This window comes from Marmota marmota, unplaced genomic scaffold (assembly GCF_001458135.2).
Source record: "Marmota marmota marmota unplaced genomic scaffold, marMar, whole genome shotgun sequence".
Taxonomy (NCBI): Eukaryota; Metazoa; Chordata; class Mammalia; order Rodentia; family Sciuridae; genus Marmota; species Marmota marmota.
Genome location: NW_026000082.1, coordinates 18681001 through 18694505, shown reverse-complemented (window position 1 = coordinate 18694505; position 13505 = coordinate 18681001). Strand labels below are relative to the sequence as shown.

The 13505-nt window shown below is 48.3% G+C and overlaps 1 protein-coding gene across 1 annotated transcript; it reads right to left on the bottom strand.

The window, feature by feature from the left end:
* Positions 1 to 638: 638 nt before the first annotated feature.
* On the bottom strand, positions 639 to 13499 carry Tmem275 (transmembrane protein 275). The gene is given in 3 exon segments (XM_048782723.1): positions 639 to 1461; positions 1464 to 1972; positions 13269 to 13499. Coding segments are annotated over 2 exon segments (549 nt in total). The 5' UTR covers positions 1911 to 1972; positions 13269 to 13499; the 3' UTR covers positions 639 to 1359.
* Positions 13500 to 13505: the final 6 nt, after the last annotated feature.

The following is a 13505-nucleotide window of genomic DNA, read 5'->3' as shown; positions in this document are numbered from 1 at the left end:
AAGCCAAGGGCAGGGAGTCATGTTCCCCGAGGGGTGGGGGGCCAGTGTGTACCACCATCACTGCTTGCCTGGATCCCTGCAAGTGGGAAGGGATCACAGGATTTTCCCACCAGTTCCCTTGTTCTAATTACAAGGCAGCCCCCATTCCTCGACCAGGTGCCCTTGCCTGCCAGGACAGACCACAGGCTGAACCCAAACTCTGTAAGCCCAGCCAGCCCCAGAGAAAGGTCCAGACTTTACATAGGTGGCTCTCTCCCCGCCCCATGCATGCTGGGTGGTCATGCCCTCAACTATCTACCCCTCCCATACTCCCGCAACATGTGTGATATTGACAGTTACCAAACACTGCACTCCTCATCTCCTACAGGAGCCAGGCAATTGCACCCACAGCCGCACTCCTACGTTCATCCAGCCCCAGGTGTGACACACCCGTTCCCAAAGACATTCACAGACACACACTCCTTTCCCCATGGACCCCTTTCTAGGTCTCCAAGAAGAGCTAGTGCTAGGATGCTGAAGGGTGGTTTGGCCACTGGCTGGCAGGGGCCCAGAACCCAAGTGCTCAGTCAGAGGCCCCACAACAAGAGGCCCATAGCAAGCTCCCTCCAGCTTGCTTGCACACCAAAGAGGACTGACTCCAAAGGTGCTTTATTGAGGAGTGGGAACATAAGGTGTGGCACAGTGAAGGTGGCAGCATTGTTGGCAGTGAAGATCACTGGGACCTTCAGGATTGGAGAATCCCCCTCAGCACTCATCCTTGGCAGGACTCACACTGTGGGGGTCAGACAGAATGGCAGGGAGTGCTCTGCTCGGCTCTACCCATTCATGGCTGAAGTCAGAATCTCTCCTTCCAAATGAATCCCAAAGATCATGTTGGGGTAGAGACAAGGAGGTAGGGGAGGGGCAGAGGAGGGCCTAGACGACTTTCACAGTGTGAAGGGATGGAGCAAGTTAGGGCTGAGTTCCTCCCTTCTCCCCGCTTGGGGACAGGGGCCTTGCTGGTAGCCAGAGCCGCTTGATGCTTCTTTTTCCACATGCCCAAATACTGTGGGTGGGGTCAGCTTCCAAGGTCCAGGAGTCCAGCTTCATCAAGTCTCTCGGGGGGGGGGGGTGAGGTGAGATAGGGCGCAGAGACCCTATCTAAGGGGCCAAGGCTGCTCATTTCTTTAGGATTTGAGCCCTGACACCATCACCACATTCTTCCCTCCAGAAGTTCAGAAATGAGACAGGTGAGGCCACCTGTGCCTAGGACTGGTTCCTTATGGAGAAAAAAATTAAAGCCCCCCTCTTCTAGTTTTTGTTTAAGTGACACAGGATGGAGGGAACCCAGACAGGGGAATGGACAGAGGCCTTGGTCCGCTAGGAGGCGGACAGCTCCCGGGGCAGGTTGAGCTGCGTCCCTTCGGGCCGCGGCACACAAACTGCTGTGGGCGCGGGCGCGTCCAGGCTGAAGAGGCCGGGCCCGGGTCCGGGCCCGGGCTGGAGCGGCCAGAGGACGCGGCCGAGGCAGCGGGGCTGAGCTGTACGGCCGTGGTGTCCTGCGCTGTGCGCTCGCTGCTTTCCATCTCCAGCGCCACTGGCCCCGCGCGCCCGCCATTCTGGCCCCGGGCCGCCGCTTCCAAGGAGCGCGTGCGGAGCGCAGGGCCCCGGCGGCTACACACGCAGCAGGTTGCGAAAAAACAGAGCGCCAGCACTAGCAGCGCCGGCCCTACAATCAGTGGCACATTGTGCCCTGGCAGGAAGGAGGCGAACGCACCCACTAGCGTCACGTTCACACCCGCCAGCAGCACGCACAGACCGCAGGCGCAGCACAGCGCGGGTGACGGTAGGCCTGGCAACCGGCCCTGGGCATGGCCGGCGGGCGCGGGAGCCACAGGTCCCTTGCTCTTCTTTTTCTTTGTGGGCGGCATCGGCCTGAGCACGCCTGGCACGCATCAAGATCCCTCCAGCCAGGGGCGAGCTCACGATGATCCTGTGAGCACACAGAGAGGGTGAGTCAGTGGAGCATCTCAGCTCAGTTCCCTGGCTACATTATGTGCCTGGGAGTGAAGAGGTCATCTTGGGCAGACCCCTGCCTCTGCTTTTGCCTCTGGGAAACAACCCACCTCATATGTATAGTCAGCCTGTTTCCCCCACCTAACTCCTGGAGTCCCTCACCGCTAATTTTGCCATTCGCTCTCTCTCCACCCAGCGCCTCCAAGAAGCCTTCCTGGGAGAATTAAATTAAGAGAGTGAATCGCTGTGAAACCCTCAGCAGGGTACTTATTAAATGATCATTATCATCACTCTCAATAGTTATAGTCAGAGGACACAGCTCTTGGGTTTTTGACAACTCCACCTCCAACTCTGCCTGGAGATCATTTGATCTAGCCCCTCCTTACTCAGATGAAGGAAATGAAGTTTAGCCCTACACAATGGAGCAGGCCTGTAATCCCAGCAACTCTGGAGCAGGAGGATGCAAGTTCCAGGTCGGCCTAGCATATTAGTGAAACTGGAGGCAATTTAAAAAATAAAAAGGGATGGGAATGTAACTCATCCCCAAGATCTTGCCTCCCTCAAGTCGCTATTGTGAGACCCTGTCTCAAAACATAAAAAAAATAAAATAAAATAAAAAGGGCTGGGGATGTAACTCTTCCCCAAGATCTTGCCTCCCTCAAGTCCCTGTTGTCTCTGTAGCTCTCCTGTGCCTTTAAATAAATTTCTTAAATACTAGATCCAGTTTTTTTAGTTATTCTCAGTGGTGAGTTGGTCTGATACAAGCTAGCCTACCATAGCCCGAAACAGAATTCTAGATGAGAATCTGAAAAAAAGTAAAGTGCTTCTGGGTTCTAGTTCAATAAACAAAACAAAACACAACACAAAACAAAGAAGAAGGAGGAGGAGGAGGAGGAGAAAGGAAGGAAGAAAACAATCAGTTGATGCTCAGGAAAGGTCTAGTACTTTATCCAAGATCCAGGGCCTATGAATGATATGTGGATGCTAATTCACAAGGGGAGGGGGAGAATAGTTATATTTCCGGACTAAACAGAGGGTAATGAAGGAGGGAAAGGGGGTATGGGGGTAGGAATGATAGGAGTAGAATTAATTGGACATTATTACCCTAGGTGCATATATGATTACATGACCTGTGTAACTCTACATCTTGTACAACCAGACAAATAAGTTATACTCTATTTATGTATGTCAGAAAAAGTGTCAGTGAAGGGTCCTGGTTAGGTAGGGGAGTAATCAGATGGTAGCACAAATGGGGTCAGAGCATGGAGAGTGAGGAACAGGGAGGGTGACCAGGACAAGAGGCCCCATGTTCTGTGTTCAGGATTATCACATGTGACATGGGGTTAATAATAGATCAGAGGCTGGGGTGGTGGCTAAGAGGTAGAGTGCTTGTCTGGCACGTGTGAGGCCCTGGGTTCAATTCTCAGCACCACATACAAATAAATAAATTAAATAAAGGTCCATCAATGACTAAAAAATATAATATAATAATAATAATAATAGAATCAGCCTTACAGGGTATAGTAATAATTAAATGCTTTAAACTAAATAAAGTTAAAGTTCTTAGGACAGTGCTGATTAAACATTAACCATGCCCTTGAGGGCGAGTTATTACATCTCAGATCTGAGAAGCTGGTCATGTCATGTATGGAAACAGAAAAGTTGGTCGGCCTTCCAATTGGAGGTGTCTTCCTGACTGTCTCCAAAGCCGCACACTTTGGGATTGGAAAAAGCTTGATGACTAGGTGAACGAAAATGAGAGATAGTATCAGGAAGGGGCAGCTCAAGCAGGTCAGAGGGCTTGGAGGATCACCTCCAGGCCTCCAGATCTGATGACTCCAGGGCTCCCCCTCCTGGCACTATGCTGACAGGTGGCAGTTCTACTGGGACTCACTCCAACCAAGAATCATCTTGCTGCCACACCAAGCTGGCAGGAAGTCAGAAATCCCAAAATCCTGGCAAAGAAAGCTCATGTAGACCCTTCAGGTCAGTCATGGGTAAACCATAGATTCCTTGGGAAGTGTCACACATGCACGAGCCATCTCTTTTAACCGGCTGCTGCTGGTTCTGCCAGGCAGCAATAGCAACAACTAAAGGGATACAGCAGTTTACAGTTTGCAAAGAACTTTTATATCCATGATATCACTTAATCCCTACAACTGCATGACACTTACTAATAACCACATTTACAACTGAGGAAATTGAGGCTCAGAGAGGATTGGGCTCTGGTAGTTGGAGTAAAAGGAAGAAAAGACAACCTAAAACCAGAGTAAGAGAGCAGATATCTGGGCCACACTATGCACAATATTGCTTCATTTTAAAGACAAAGGTCTGATGCTCAGAAGAGGCTGTGAGATTTCCAGATTTTCCTTTCAAAACACTCACTCCCTTTAATTATCAATATCTGACATTATCTGGCAAAGGTGGGATTTTTATTTTTATTTTATTTATTTTTGGTACCAAGGTTTGAACTCAGGGACGCTTAATCACTGAATCACATCTCCAGCCCTTTTTTATATTATTAGATACAGGGTCTCCCTGAGTTGCTTATAAACCCGTGATCCTCCTGCCTCAGCGCCCTCTGTGCCATTGTGCCCGGCTAACAGTGAGATCTTTCTGTGGGGAAGGTTCCCTCTGAGGCTGAGTGTGTCTCTGGTAGAGGGGGCAGAGTCTGGACCTTCATCACACTTCATGAAAGACTAGAAAGATGGTTGGTGAGGTGGCTGAAAGACCCAAATATCTCATTTTTTTCCCTTTTAGGGAATTTTTTTGTCTTTGGGTTTCAGCAGTTTTACTATGATATGCTAAACTGTGTGTGTGTGTGTGTCTGTGTGTGTGTGTTTAATTTATCCTTCGTGGGTTCCTGGTACTTCTACAACATGTGGGTCAACATCTACCCCCAGTATGAGAAAATTTCAGACATTCTTTTTCCCAATTTTCTCTCACCTCTCATTTTGGGGCCCTGTTGCACATATGTTCAACCATCCAGTTTTGTTCCACATGCCTCTCACACTCTATTCTGTATTTTTCCAGGCTTCCCCCTCCCCTCTGTTTCTGTCTGGATATTTTTCTTCTGATTTATCAACCAGTTCTCTAACCTTTTCTTCACAAGTGTCTTCCCCTACTGTTAAATTCATCTCTTGAGTTCTTTTTTTCCCCTTTTCTGTGATATGGAGGATTGAATCCAGGGTTACTTTATCACTGATTAAATCCCAAACCTTTTTATTTTTTATTTTGAGACAGGGCCCCACTAAGTTGCAGAGTCTGGCCTGGAACTTGTGATTCTCCTGCCTCAGCCTCCTAAATGGCTGAGATTACAAGTGTGTGCCACCACTCCTAGCTGTCTATTGAGTTCTTAATTTCAGTTATTATTTCTTTTCTTCCCAAGATCTTGCCTCCCTCAAGTCCCTATTGTGAGACCCTGTCTCAAAATATAAAAAAAATAAAAAGGGCTGGGGATGTAACTCTTCCCCAAGATCTTGCCTCCCTCAAGTCCCTGTTGTCTCTGTAGCTCTCCTGTGCCTTTAAATAAATTTCTTAAATACTAAATCCAGCTTTTTTAAGTTATTCTCAGTGGTGAATTAGTCTGATATGAGAGCTAGTCTACCTTAACCAGAAACAGAATTCTAAATGATAATCTGAAATTTGCACTTTCAGATTGATAATGAACAGTGGTGCTGTACAGAACACTTTACAGTAATATCTAATTTAATTTTTGTAACATAAGATTATTACCATTAGATTCCCCATTTTATAGATGAGGAAATAAAGGCACAGAAATATTAAGTAAACTCATCCCAAACCACTCAGGGGCAGTGCTGGTGGTGCCAGGATTCAAAGCCTGGGCTCTCAAACAAGCAAACTGCTAGATTTGCTAAATATTTATTTAGATTTATTTATTTAGATTTGCTAAATATCTGTAGAATGACTGAAGTACCAGGCATGTCACAGGCTCTCCTCTAGGCCCTGTAGATAAACTCCTGAAATTAGCAATTATATCCCTCAAATGTCAACAGCAGAGGAGGACAGGCTGTGTTTTCCCTGTTGCAAGGAAGGTAAACTCTCTCTCTTTTTAAATACCTTTAATTAATTAATTAACTTACTAATTAATTAATTAATTTTTATGTGGTGCTGAGGATTGAGCCTAGAGCTTCACATGTGCTAAATAAGCACTCTACCACTGAGCCACACCCCAGCCCAGGAAAGTAAACTGTCCTGGCCCCTTCCTTGGGTTAGCATACTTGGTTCAAAAGAAAGCAAATTCCTGCCCAGGGGCTGAGCTTCTAAGTGCTAACTGCCAATGGCGATTCTTTTTTTTTTTTTAAAGAGAATTTTAATATTTATTTTTTTTTAGTTTTTGGCGGACACAACATCTTTGTTTGTATGTGGTGCTGAGGATCGAACCCTGGGCACAGCACGCCAAGCGAGCTCGCTACTACTTGAGCCACATCCCCACCCCGCAATGGTGATTCTTATCTGCTTGTAGGTGGCAGAGCTAACTCCATAAACAAAACAACTCCTGGAATTTCCATCTCAGACCCAGAAAGAGCTAAGGACATGTGGGTGCTGGGCTTATGCCTGCAGTTGTCTCTGCTCTGGCTAATTAAGATCTGGACATGGGCAAGGGTGAGGCATTGAGGTCATGCAATTTAATTTCCACCTCCAATTCCTCTGGCGGACTGTGGCCCTCTGGGTGCCCTGCTGTGGTGCCCTGTTTTGTTGTGGGAACTCTGGCTGGCACTGTTGTGAGATGTCCTTGGTGCTGTTCACCGAATCCTTCTGGCTCTCCCTCCTTCTGAGCACATGTTAAGATAGCATCTCCTGGCCAATCTGTGATTGGGTGGGGCTGCTATGTAACTCATTCTGGCCATTGAACTGTGACTTGTGTCACTTCCAGTTGGAGTCCTGGATTATGAAGCCGGACCCTCCAAATTGATGCTATTGCTATCTCCAATCTTCCAAGCTCTTTCTATTTCATTTCAAATCCAGCCCTGAAACCTAGCACCTGATGAGCAGTCACTGCTCTGAATCTTGAGTTGCTAGGATTGAGAGACCTTCCCTTTAGTGAGTTCTCCAAGCTGCTGAGCCTGTGAAGGTAACCTAGACCAAGCTTTCCATCTACAGATGGAGAAACTGGAGGCTTGGAGTGGGGAAGGTCATGGAATCAGTACAAAGTCAAAACAGACTGCCCCTTTTCCCACCCAGTCAGACTCTGAACGTTGACATTAGCACCCATGACCCTGGCCATTAGCTCTCCTTTTTTTCTTGAGTCTCTCTGGGAAGGCCCTGTGATCTCTATTTGGGAATTCAGTCTAGGAGCTGTTTGCAGCAGGGGCAGGTACTTGGAGCTGGACCTCAGATGACAAACATTTTGGATTTTGATCTGGTTGGACAACTGGAAGGGTTGGGGTCCCTCTCTAGGTCTAGCTGCCTGAATGTAAAGGAAGAACTGTAAGCAGGTTATTGTCCCCAGGGGAAGTCTCTCATCAATCTGCTGCCCTACCCTCAGCTACCTGAAGTTTGTGAAGGCAGAAATGGGGACCTGTTCAGAAATTACTATCAAAATATCAAAGGATCTCATAAAAATGCTACACTGATCTGTAATATGGCTGTCCCTGTTCATTGTTCCAAATTCTTTGCTTTGAGCTGGGACTAAGTTATTTCCTTGAGAAGTCACTGCTGCTCAGAGGGGGTCCTGATTATGGGGGAGGGGCACACACATTGAACAGTGACTCTGTGCTAAGCACTTTCCCTAAGTCAACTACTTTAATCTTCACCACAAACCCTGTGAGCTGTTACAAGACTGCCCCATCACAGTGAGGCTCAAAGAGGTGAAGGGATGTTTCCTGGTTCACTGGTTGTAATGGGGAAAGTTCAGGTTTAAACGAGTTCCGTCAGATTGGAAAGTCTGTTTTTCCTATACTGGAACTGCTGCTTATGGGAAGGTATAGAGATGTTTGCCTCCTAAAAGAATGCAATCATTGATTATTATTATCCAGGTATCATCAACAAGCTTGGGTGGTAGTTCTCAGTAGGTGGAGGCCAGAGCTGCTAGGGAGGGGGATCTCTGCCGGAAGCCCTTTCAGGTAAGCCTGCCCCACGTTCCCAGTCCACAGCTCTGGGATACTAGTGTTGCACAAGAGCAGCTGCCTGACCGGGGTACCTTCCAGGATTCTTTGGCCCCTGATTCCTGTTTCAGTGGCTCAAGAGTCTCTGGGTGAGGGGCTTGGGGCTTCAGTTAAAACAGCCACTGGCCTGGGGCCCTCTGTCCTCCAAGTGAGACCCATTTGGCCAGTCAGAGTGCTTTACTCCTGAGAATTCCTATGTTTCCCCTTAGTTCCTGAATTCTGGGCCAGTCCTCTCCACTGGTGCCCCCACCCTATGCTCTTTCTATCCTCAACTCCACCCCCATCCTCAGGGAACCTCCCACATCACCATTACTCATTATTGGATGGGGCTTATTCACTACCCTGCAAGCTCTCAGCTTCTGCCAACTGAATTCTGTCTCTCCAGAGCCTGAAGAGCCACTATCACCCCACCCCAGCCAATCCACAGGTACTTCCCCACCCCAGGAGCATTTGAGCATGCACACATGCGCACGTGCACACAAGCACACATGCACATAAGCACACAGATGATTCCCCAAGCTAGAAACAAGGTCTGAGGATGAAGCCTGAAGGTGTGGCTTTCCAGTCCCTGTCACTGACTTCTGGGCCCCATCATTCTCATCCGTGAGTGCAAATGCACACATGCATACACATATCCCACATGCACACTCAGGGTTCAGACATATTCCAAAAATACAAGCACAGCTGCATTACACACAGGGTTGTAGATATAGGCCAACAGGCGGGTGAACACACTCCCAGTTGCCTGCCTTTCTGGTGGAGATGGGTTGCTGCCTAACAGACGTATCTCCGGAGACTTTTTGCCTTAACAGCAGCAGCCCCTGGGCATTAGCAATGGGGTGTAGGGGTACGAGTTCTGTTCAGCTGCTCTAATGGCACCCTCCTATTTACAGTGGGTCTCCAGGCCTGTAGCTGGCAAGCATTCACTGCACTTACTCACTGTGCCTCTCACTGGGCTGTTTCATTAGTGCTATCAGCAAAGTAGGAGTTTGCTCTAGAGATCTCTGCAGGCTCTGCAGGTTCTTTTAGCACAGCTGAGGGACCTAGGGATACAGGACTCTGAAGCTCTCTCTGCAGCATCCAAAGCCCTGTGTGTTCATTAGACCAGCCTCCGCACCCATTCAGGTGAAGGTAATCCTCCTGCTCTGGGGGCTTCTGACCCTCTTTCCAGTCCTTCATGACAATCAGACTTGCCACCTGCTGGGGCCACCCAGCCTGGAATCTCAGCCTTAGTCTGGGCCTCTGCCTCTGCCCTCAGCAACTCAGTTGCCTGGAGCTAGCAGGAGAGGCCATGGGAGAGGATTTCAGACTGCTGGAGTGGAACTGCTCTTCCTGTCTGCTTCCTTTGGGACAAGCTCTATTTCCCTTCCAGTTAAGTCCTACCCCAAGGACTGCAGCATCTTGTACATAGCCATCTGACTCTGCCCTGACTCTTCATCTCCAATGCCCAGTTCCTCCATTGCACCCAGGCCATCAGCCCCCTTTATCCTTGCCCCAGGACCTTATCACCCTGTTGTGACCCTGAACCAATCCACCTCTGAGAAACCTGGAAATCTTACTCTTGACTCTACCCCCACTGCTATGACTATTCAATCAAATGGACAGCAGCTACTTTGTGCTCAACACCATTCTAAGCTGCTATGGCCTGAGTATGGTTTTGTTTCCTGGGAAACACATGTGGACATTTGTGTTGATATTGAGAGATAAGGCCTTCAAGAGGCAATTAGATCATTAAGGGGGGTTAATGCTTTTCTTGTGGGACTGGGTTAATTTTTTTTTTTTCCCGCCTGGGTTAATTCTTGAGGTGGGCAAGTTCTCACTTTTGCTGGACTGGATTAGTCACTGTGGGAATGGGTTGTTATAAAGTTAGTCTGCTCTTTGACTTTTGTCTGTTTTTGCATGTACCTGCTTGCCCTTCTGCTTTCTGCCATGAGGTGAAGCAGCACACAGCCATTACTAGTAACTAAGCAAATGCCAGCATCTTCCTCTTTGGATTCCCAGCTTCCAAAATGGTGAGTTAAACAAACATCTTTCCTTTAGAAATCACATAGTCTCGCCAGGCACAGTGGCACACATCTGTAATCCCAGCAACTAGGAGGTTGAGAGAAGAGAATTGCAAGTTCAAAGCCAGCCTCAGCAACTTAGTGGGGCTCTATGCAAATTAGCAAGAAAGACTCCATCTCAAAATAAAAAGTAAGGGGTTGGGGGTTGTGGCTCAGGGGTAGAGTGCTCACTGGCACATGTGAGGCTCTGGGTTTGATTCTCAGAACCACATAAAAATAAATAAATAAAGGTATTGTGTCCAACTACAACTAAAAAATAAAGTAAAAAGTAAAAAGGACTGGAGATATAGCTTTGTTAAATGTCCCTGGGGTCAATCACAGTACCAAAAAGAAAAAGAAAAGAAAAGAAAGAAAAAAGAAATTACCCAGTTTCAGGTATGCTGTTATAGCAACAGAAAATGGACTAAGACATAAGACCTTTATATAGATTAACTCACATAAATGTATGACAAATCCTAAGAGGTAGGCATTATTATTATTATTATTATTATTATTATTATTATTTGGTACTGGGGATTGAACCCAGGGGCACTCAACAACTGAGCCACATACCCAGCCCTTTTTAAATTTTTTATTTAGAGTCAGGGTCTTGTTGGGTTGCTTAGAGCCTCACTAAGTTGCTGAGGCTGGCTTTGAACTCACGATCCTCCTGCCTGCCTCAGCCTCCTGAGCCACTGGGATTATAAGCATGTGTCACTACACAGAGTGAAGTAGGCTTATTGCCATTCATATTAACATATAGGGAAACCGAAACTCAGAGAGGTTAAACTACTCACTGAAGTCCACAGATATGGTAGTAATACATGGTAAAGCCAGGATTCAAACCTATGTCGTGTGTCTCCTAAATCCATGCTCTTCACCAGGACTGTGTACCGCTTCTTGCTATAACTGTTTTCTGATTACACACAATCCCTGGAACCCTATATTTTCTCCATTATATTCTTGCCTGTTTCTTTCTGAATCCATTTGAGATCCCACACTGACTGATTTCAGTTATTCTCTTGCAACTGAACATGTCACTTTGTCCTTTTGTTAAAGTTGCCCAGAAAATTCTCAGCCTTGCCTTGGTCCAGCTTCCTGTCTCTCCAAGTCTGTGCTCAAACTGCCAGGCCTGGTCAGACAGAAAAAAAAAAAAAAAAAACCCACAGGTGGATAGCACAAGCTCTCTGTAGATCCCTGCTCTGACTTCATTTGGGCCCTCAAGGCTTCTAGGAAACCTTCCCTTCCTAGTCTGAGCTCACCAACTTCTTCCTCACTGGACCACACCTCCTCCTGGAAACACCTCAGCCTGTCCTATCTTAAAACAAAACCTTTCTTCAACTCCAAGTCATTATAGTCTCCAGCTAACATAAATTCATTTTTATTTTGCAGTACTGGGGATTTAGCCCAGGGGTGCTCTATTACTGGCCTACATTCCCAGTCCTTTTTTATTTTGAGATAGAGTTTTGCTAAGTTGCTGAGAATGGAACTTATGATCCTCTTGCCTCAGCCTCCCAGATAACTGGAATTACAGTCATGCACCACAGTGCCTGCCTGGCCTCTCTCCCCCTCTTGAAAGCACTGCTTACTCTCCATACTTCACTTCCTTCTCAAGCATCATCCACTCCAATTTGGTTTTTGCTCCATTACTCTTGGACTCCATGCTCACCAAGGTTACCAGCAGACTGCTGAGTTCAATGAACACCATTTGAATATGCTGCTGTCCCTAGCTTCAGTCTGCTGAGTCTTCCTTCCTGGGAACACTCTGTCTCTGGGATACGGGTTCCTTCTCCCACAAAGCCTACAGCTTCAGCCAGTGCTGGCCCCTCCTTCTCCCATAGGCTTCTCTCCACACATTTCCAACCCATCTCAGAATCCTGCAGATCCTCCTACCAAGTATCCCTGAATCCATCCCCTCCTCTCTGGACTCACTGCTATACCTGCTCACCCACCATCTCCATCTCTTCCGAACAATAAGACCCTCCTGGGCCCACACTGCAGTTGCTCCAACCATGACTCTTCCGGGTGGCTTTTTTTTTTTGGGGGGGGGTACTGAGGATCAAATCTAAGGGCACTCTACCTCTGAGCTACATCCCCAGACCTTTTTATTTTATTTTTGAGACAGGGTCTCACTAAGTTTCCCAGGCTGGCCTGGAACTTGCCATCATCCTGCCTCAATTTCCCAAGTCACTGGGATTACAGTCATGTGCCACCACACTCAGCTTCAAGTGGCTCTTTGATTCTTCTCCGGTGGAGCTGAGCTCACCAGGGTTGGTGAGCTGAACTGACCAGGTATGGTGAGCTTGACTCAGCAGGTATGGTAGACACCCAGACCCCTGTGCCTAAGCCCTGGGCTTCATCTTCAGCTGGCCCATCCCAGTTCTGCTTTCCAGTGTAGTCGGGGTCCTCCCTCCCTCCCTCCCTCCCTCCCTCCCTCCCTCCCTCCCTTCCTTCCTTCCTTCCTTCCTTCCTTCCTTCCTTCCTTCCTTCCTTCCCTCTTCCTAACTTGCCAACTCATGGTTCTCAGATTCTTCACTCCCTCCAGGGCCCTTGAAGTGACTCCTGTGTCCAGGTATGCTTGCTTCCCCCAGGAGCAGAATTATGTGTTCCTTGCTTGTCATTGTGTCCCCAGTGAGGTGCCTGCCTCTCTCCAGGTGCCCAGTGAATACTGGTTAAATACATGGGGAAAGCAGGCATTGTTCAGGGAGGCCATCCATGTCCATCTTCTGCCTTCCTGGCTTCACTTGTCTCTTGGTTTGAAGTTGCAGGGTGCTCACTGCTGTCTACTTTGGGTCTTTGGGAGGATGTGGGGGATGGAAGGGGCTTCTAAGGCAGATTCTACAGAGTTAAGAGCAGGAGGGAAAAGGATAGCGCAGAGGGTGTCCAAGGCAGCCAGTTCATGGTGTCTTCTCTTCTTGTGTCCCTCTCACATCTGTTTTCTCAAGGTCACGTGTTCCTGACCCCTTGTCTGGGCACTGCTTCCCCTGTCTCCTGGGAGTTCAGGACTGGACAGAGTATGTCCCCCTTTTCTTAAAGCCGCCCCTTCCCTTTCCCCTCCTCGCCCTCCCTCCAGCTTTCCTCAACTCCTGCAGCCTTCACTCACCTGAGTCGGTGTCTGGACACTGCCCTGTAGTCTGATTGGGCTGACCCCTGAGCGCAGGGCGGCCAGGGAGCGCTTGCGGTCAGTCGGGGCGCTGCCTGCAGACTTCTTCGAGGCGCTGGGTGGAGTGCCAGGCGGGGTGTCCACCCCACCGGTCAAGCTGTGAGAGTCCAGCAGCGAGGCTGGGAGAGGGGCCCAGGGCTCCTCGCGACACGCGCAGCCCCGCTCAGCCGGCTCCCG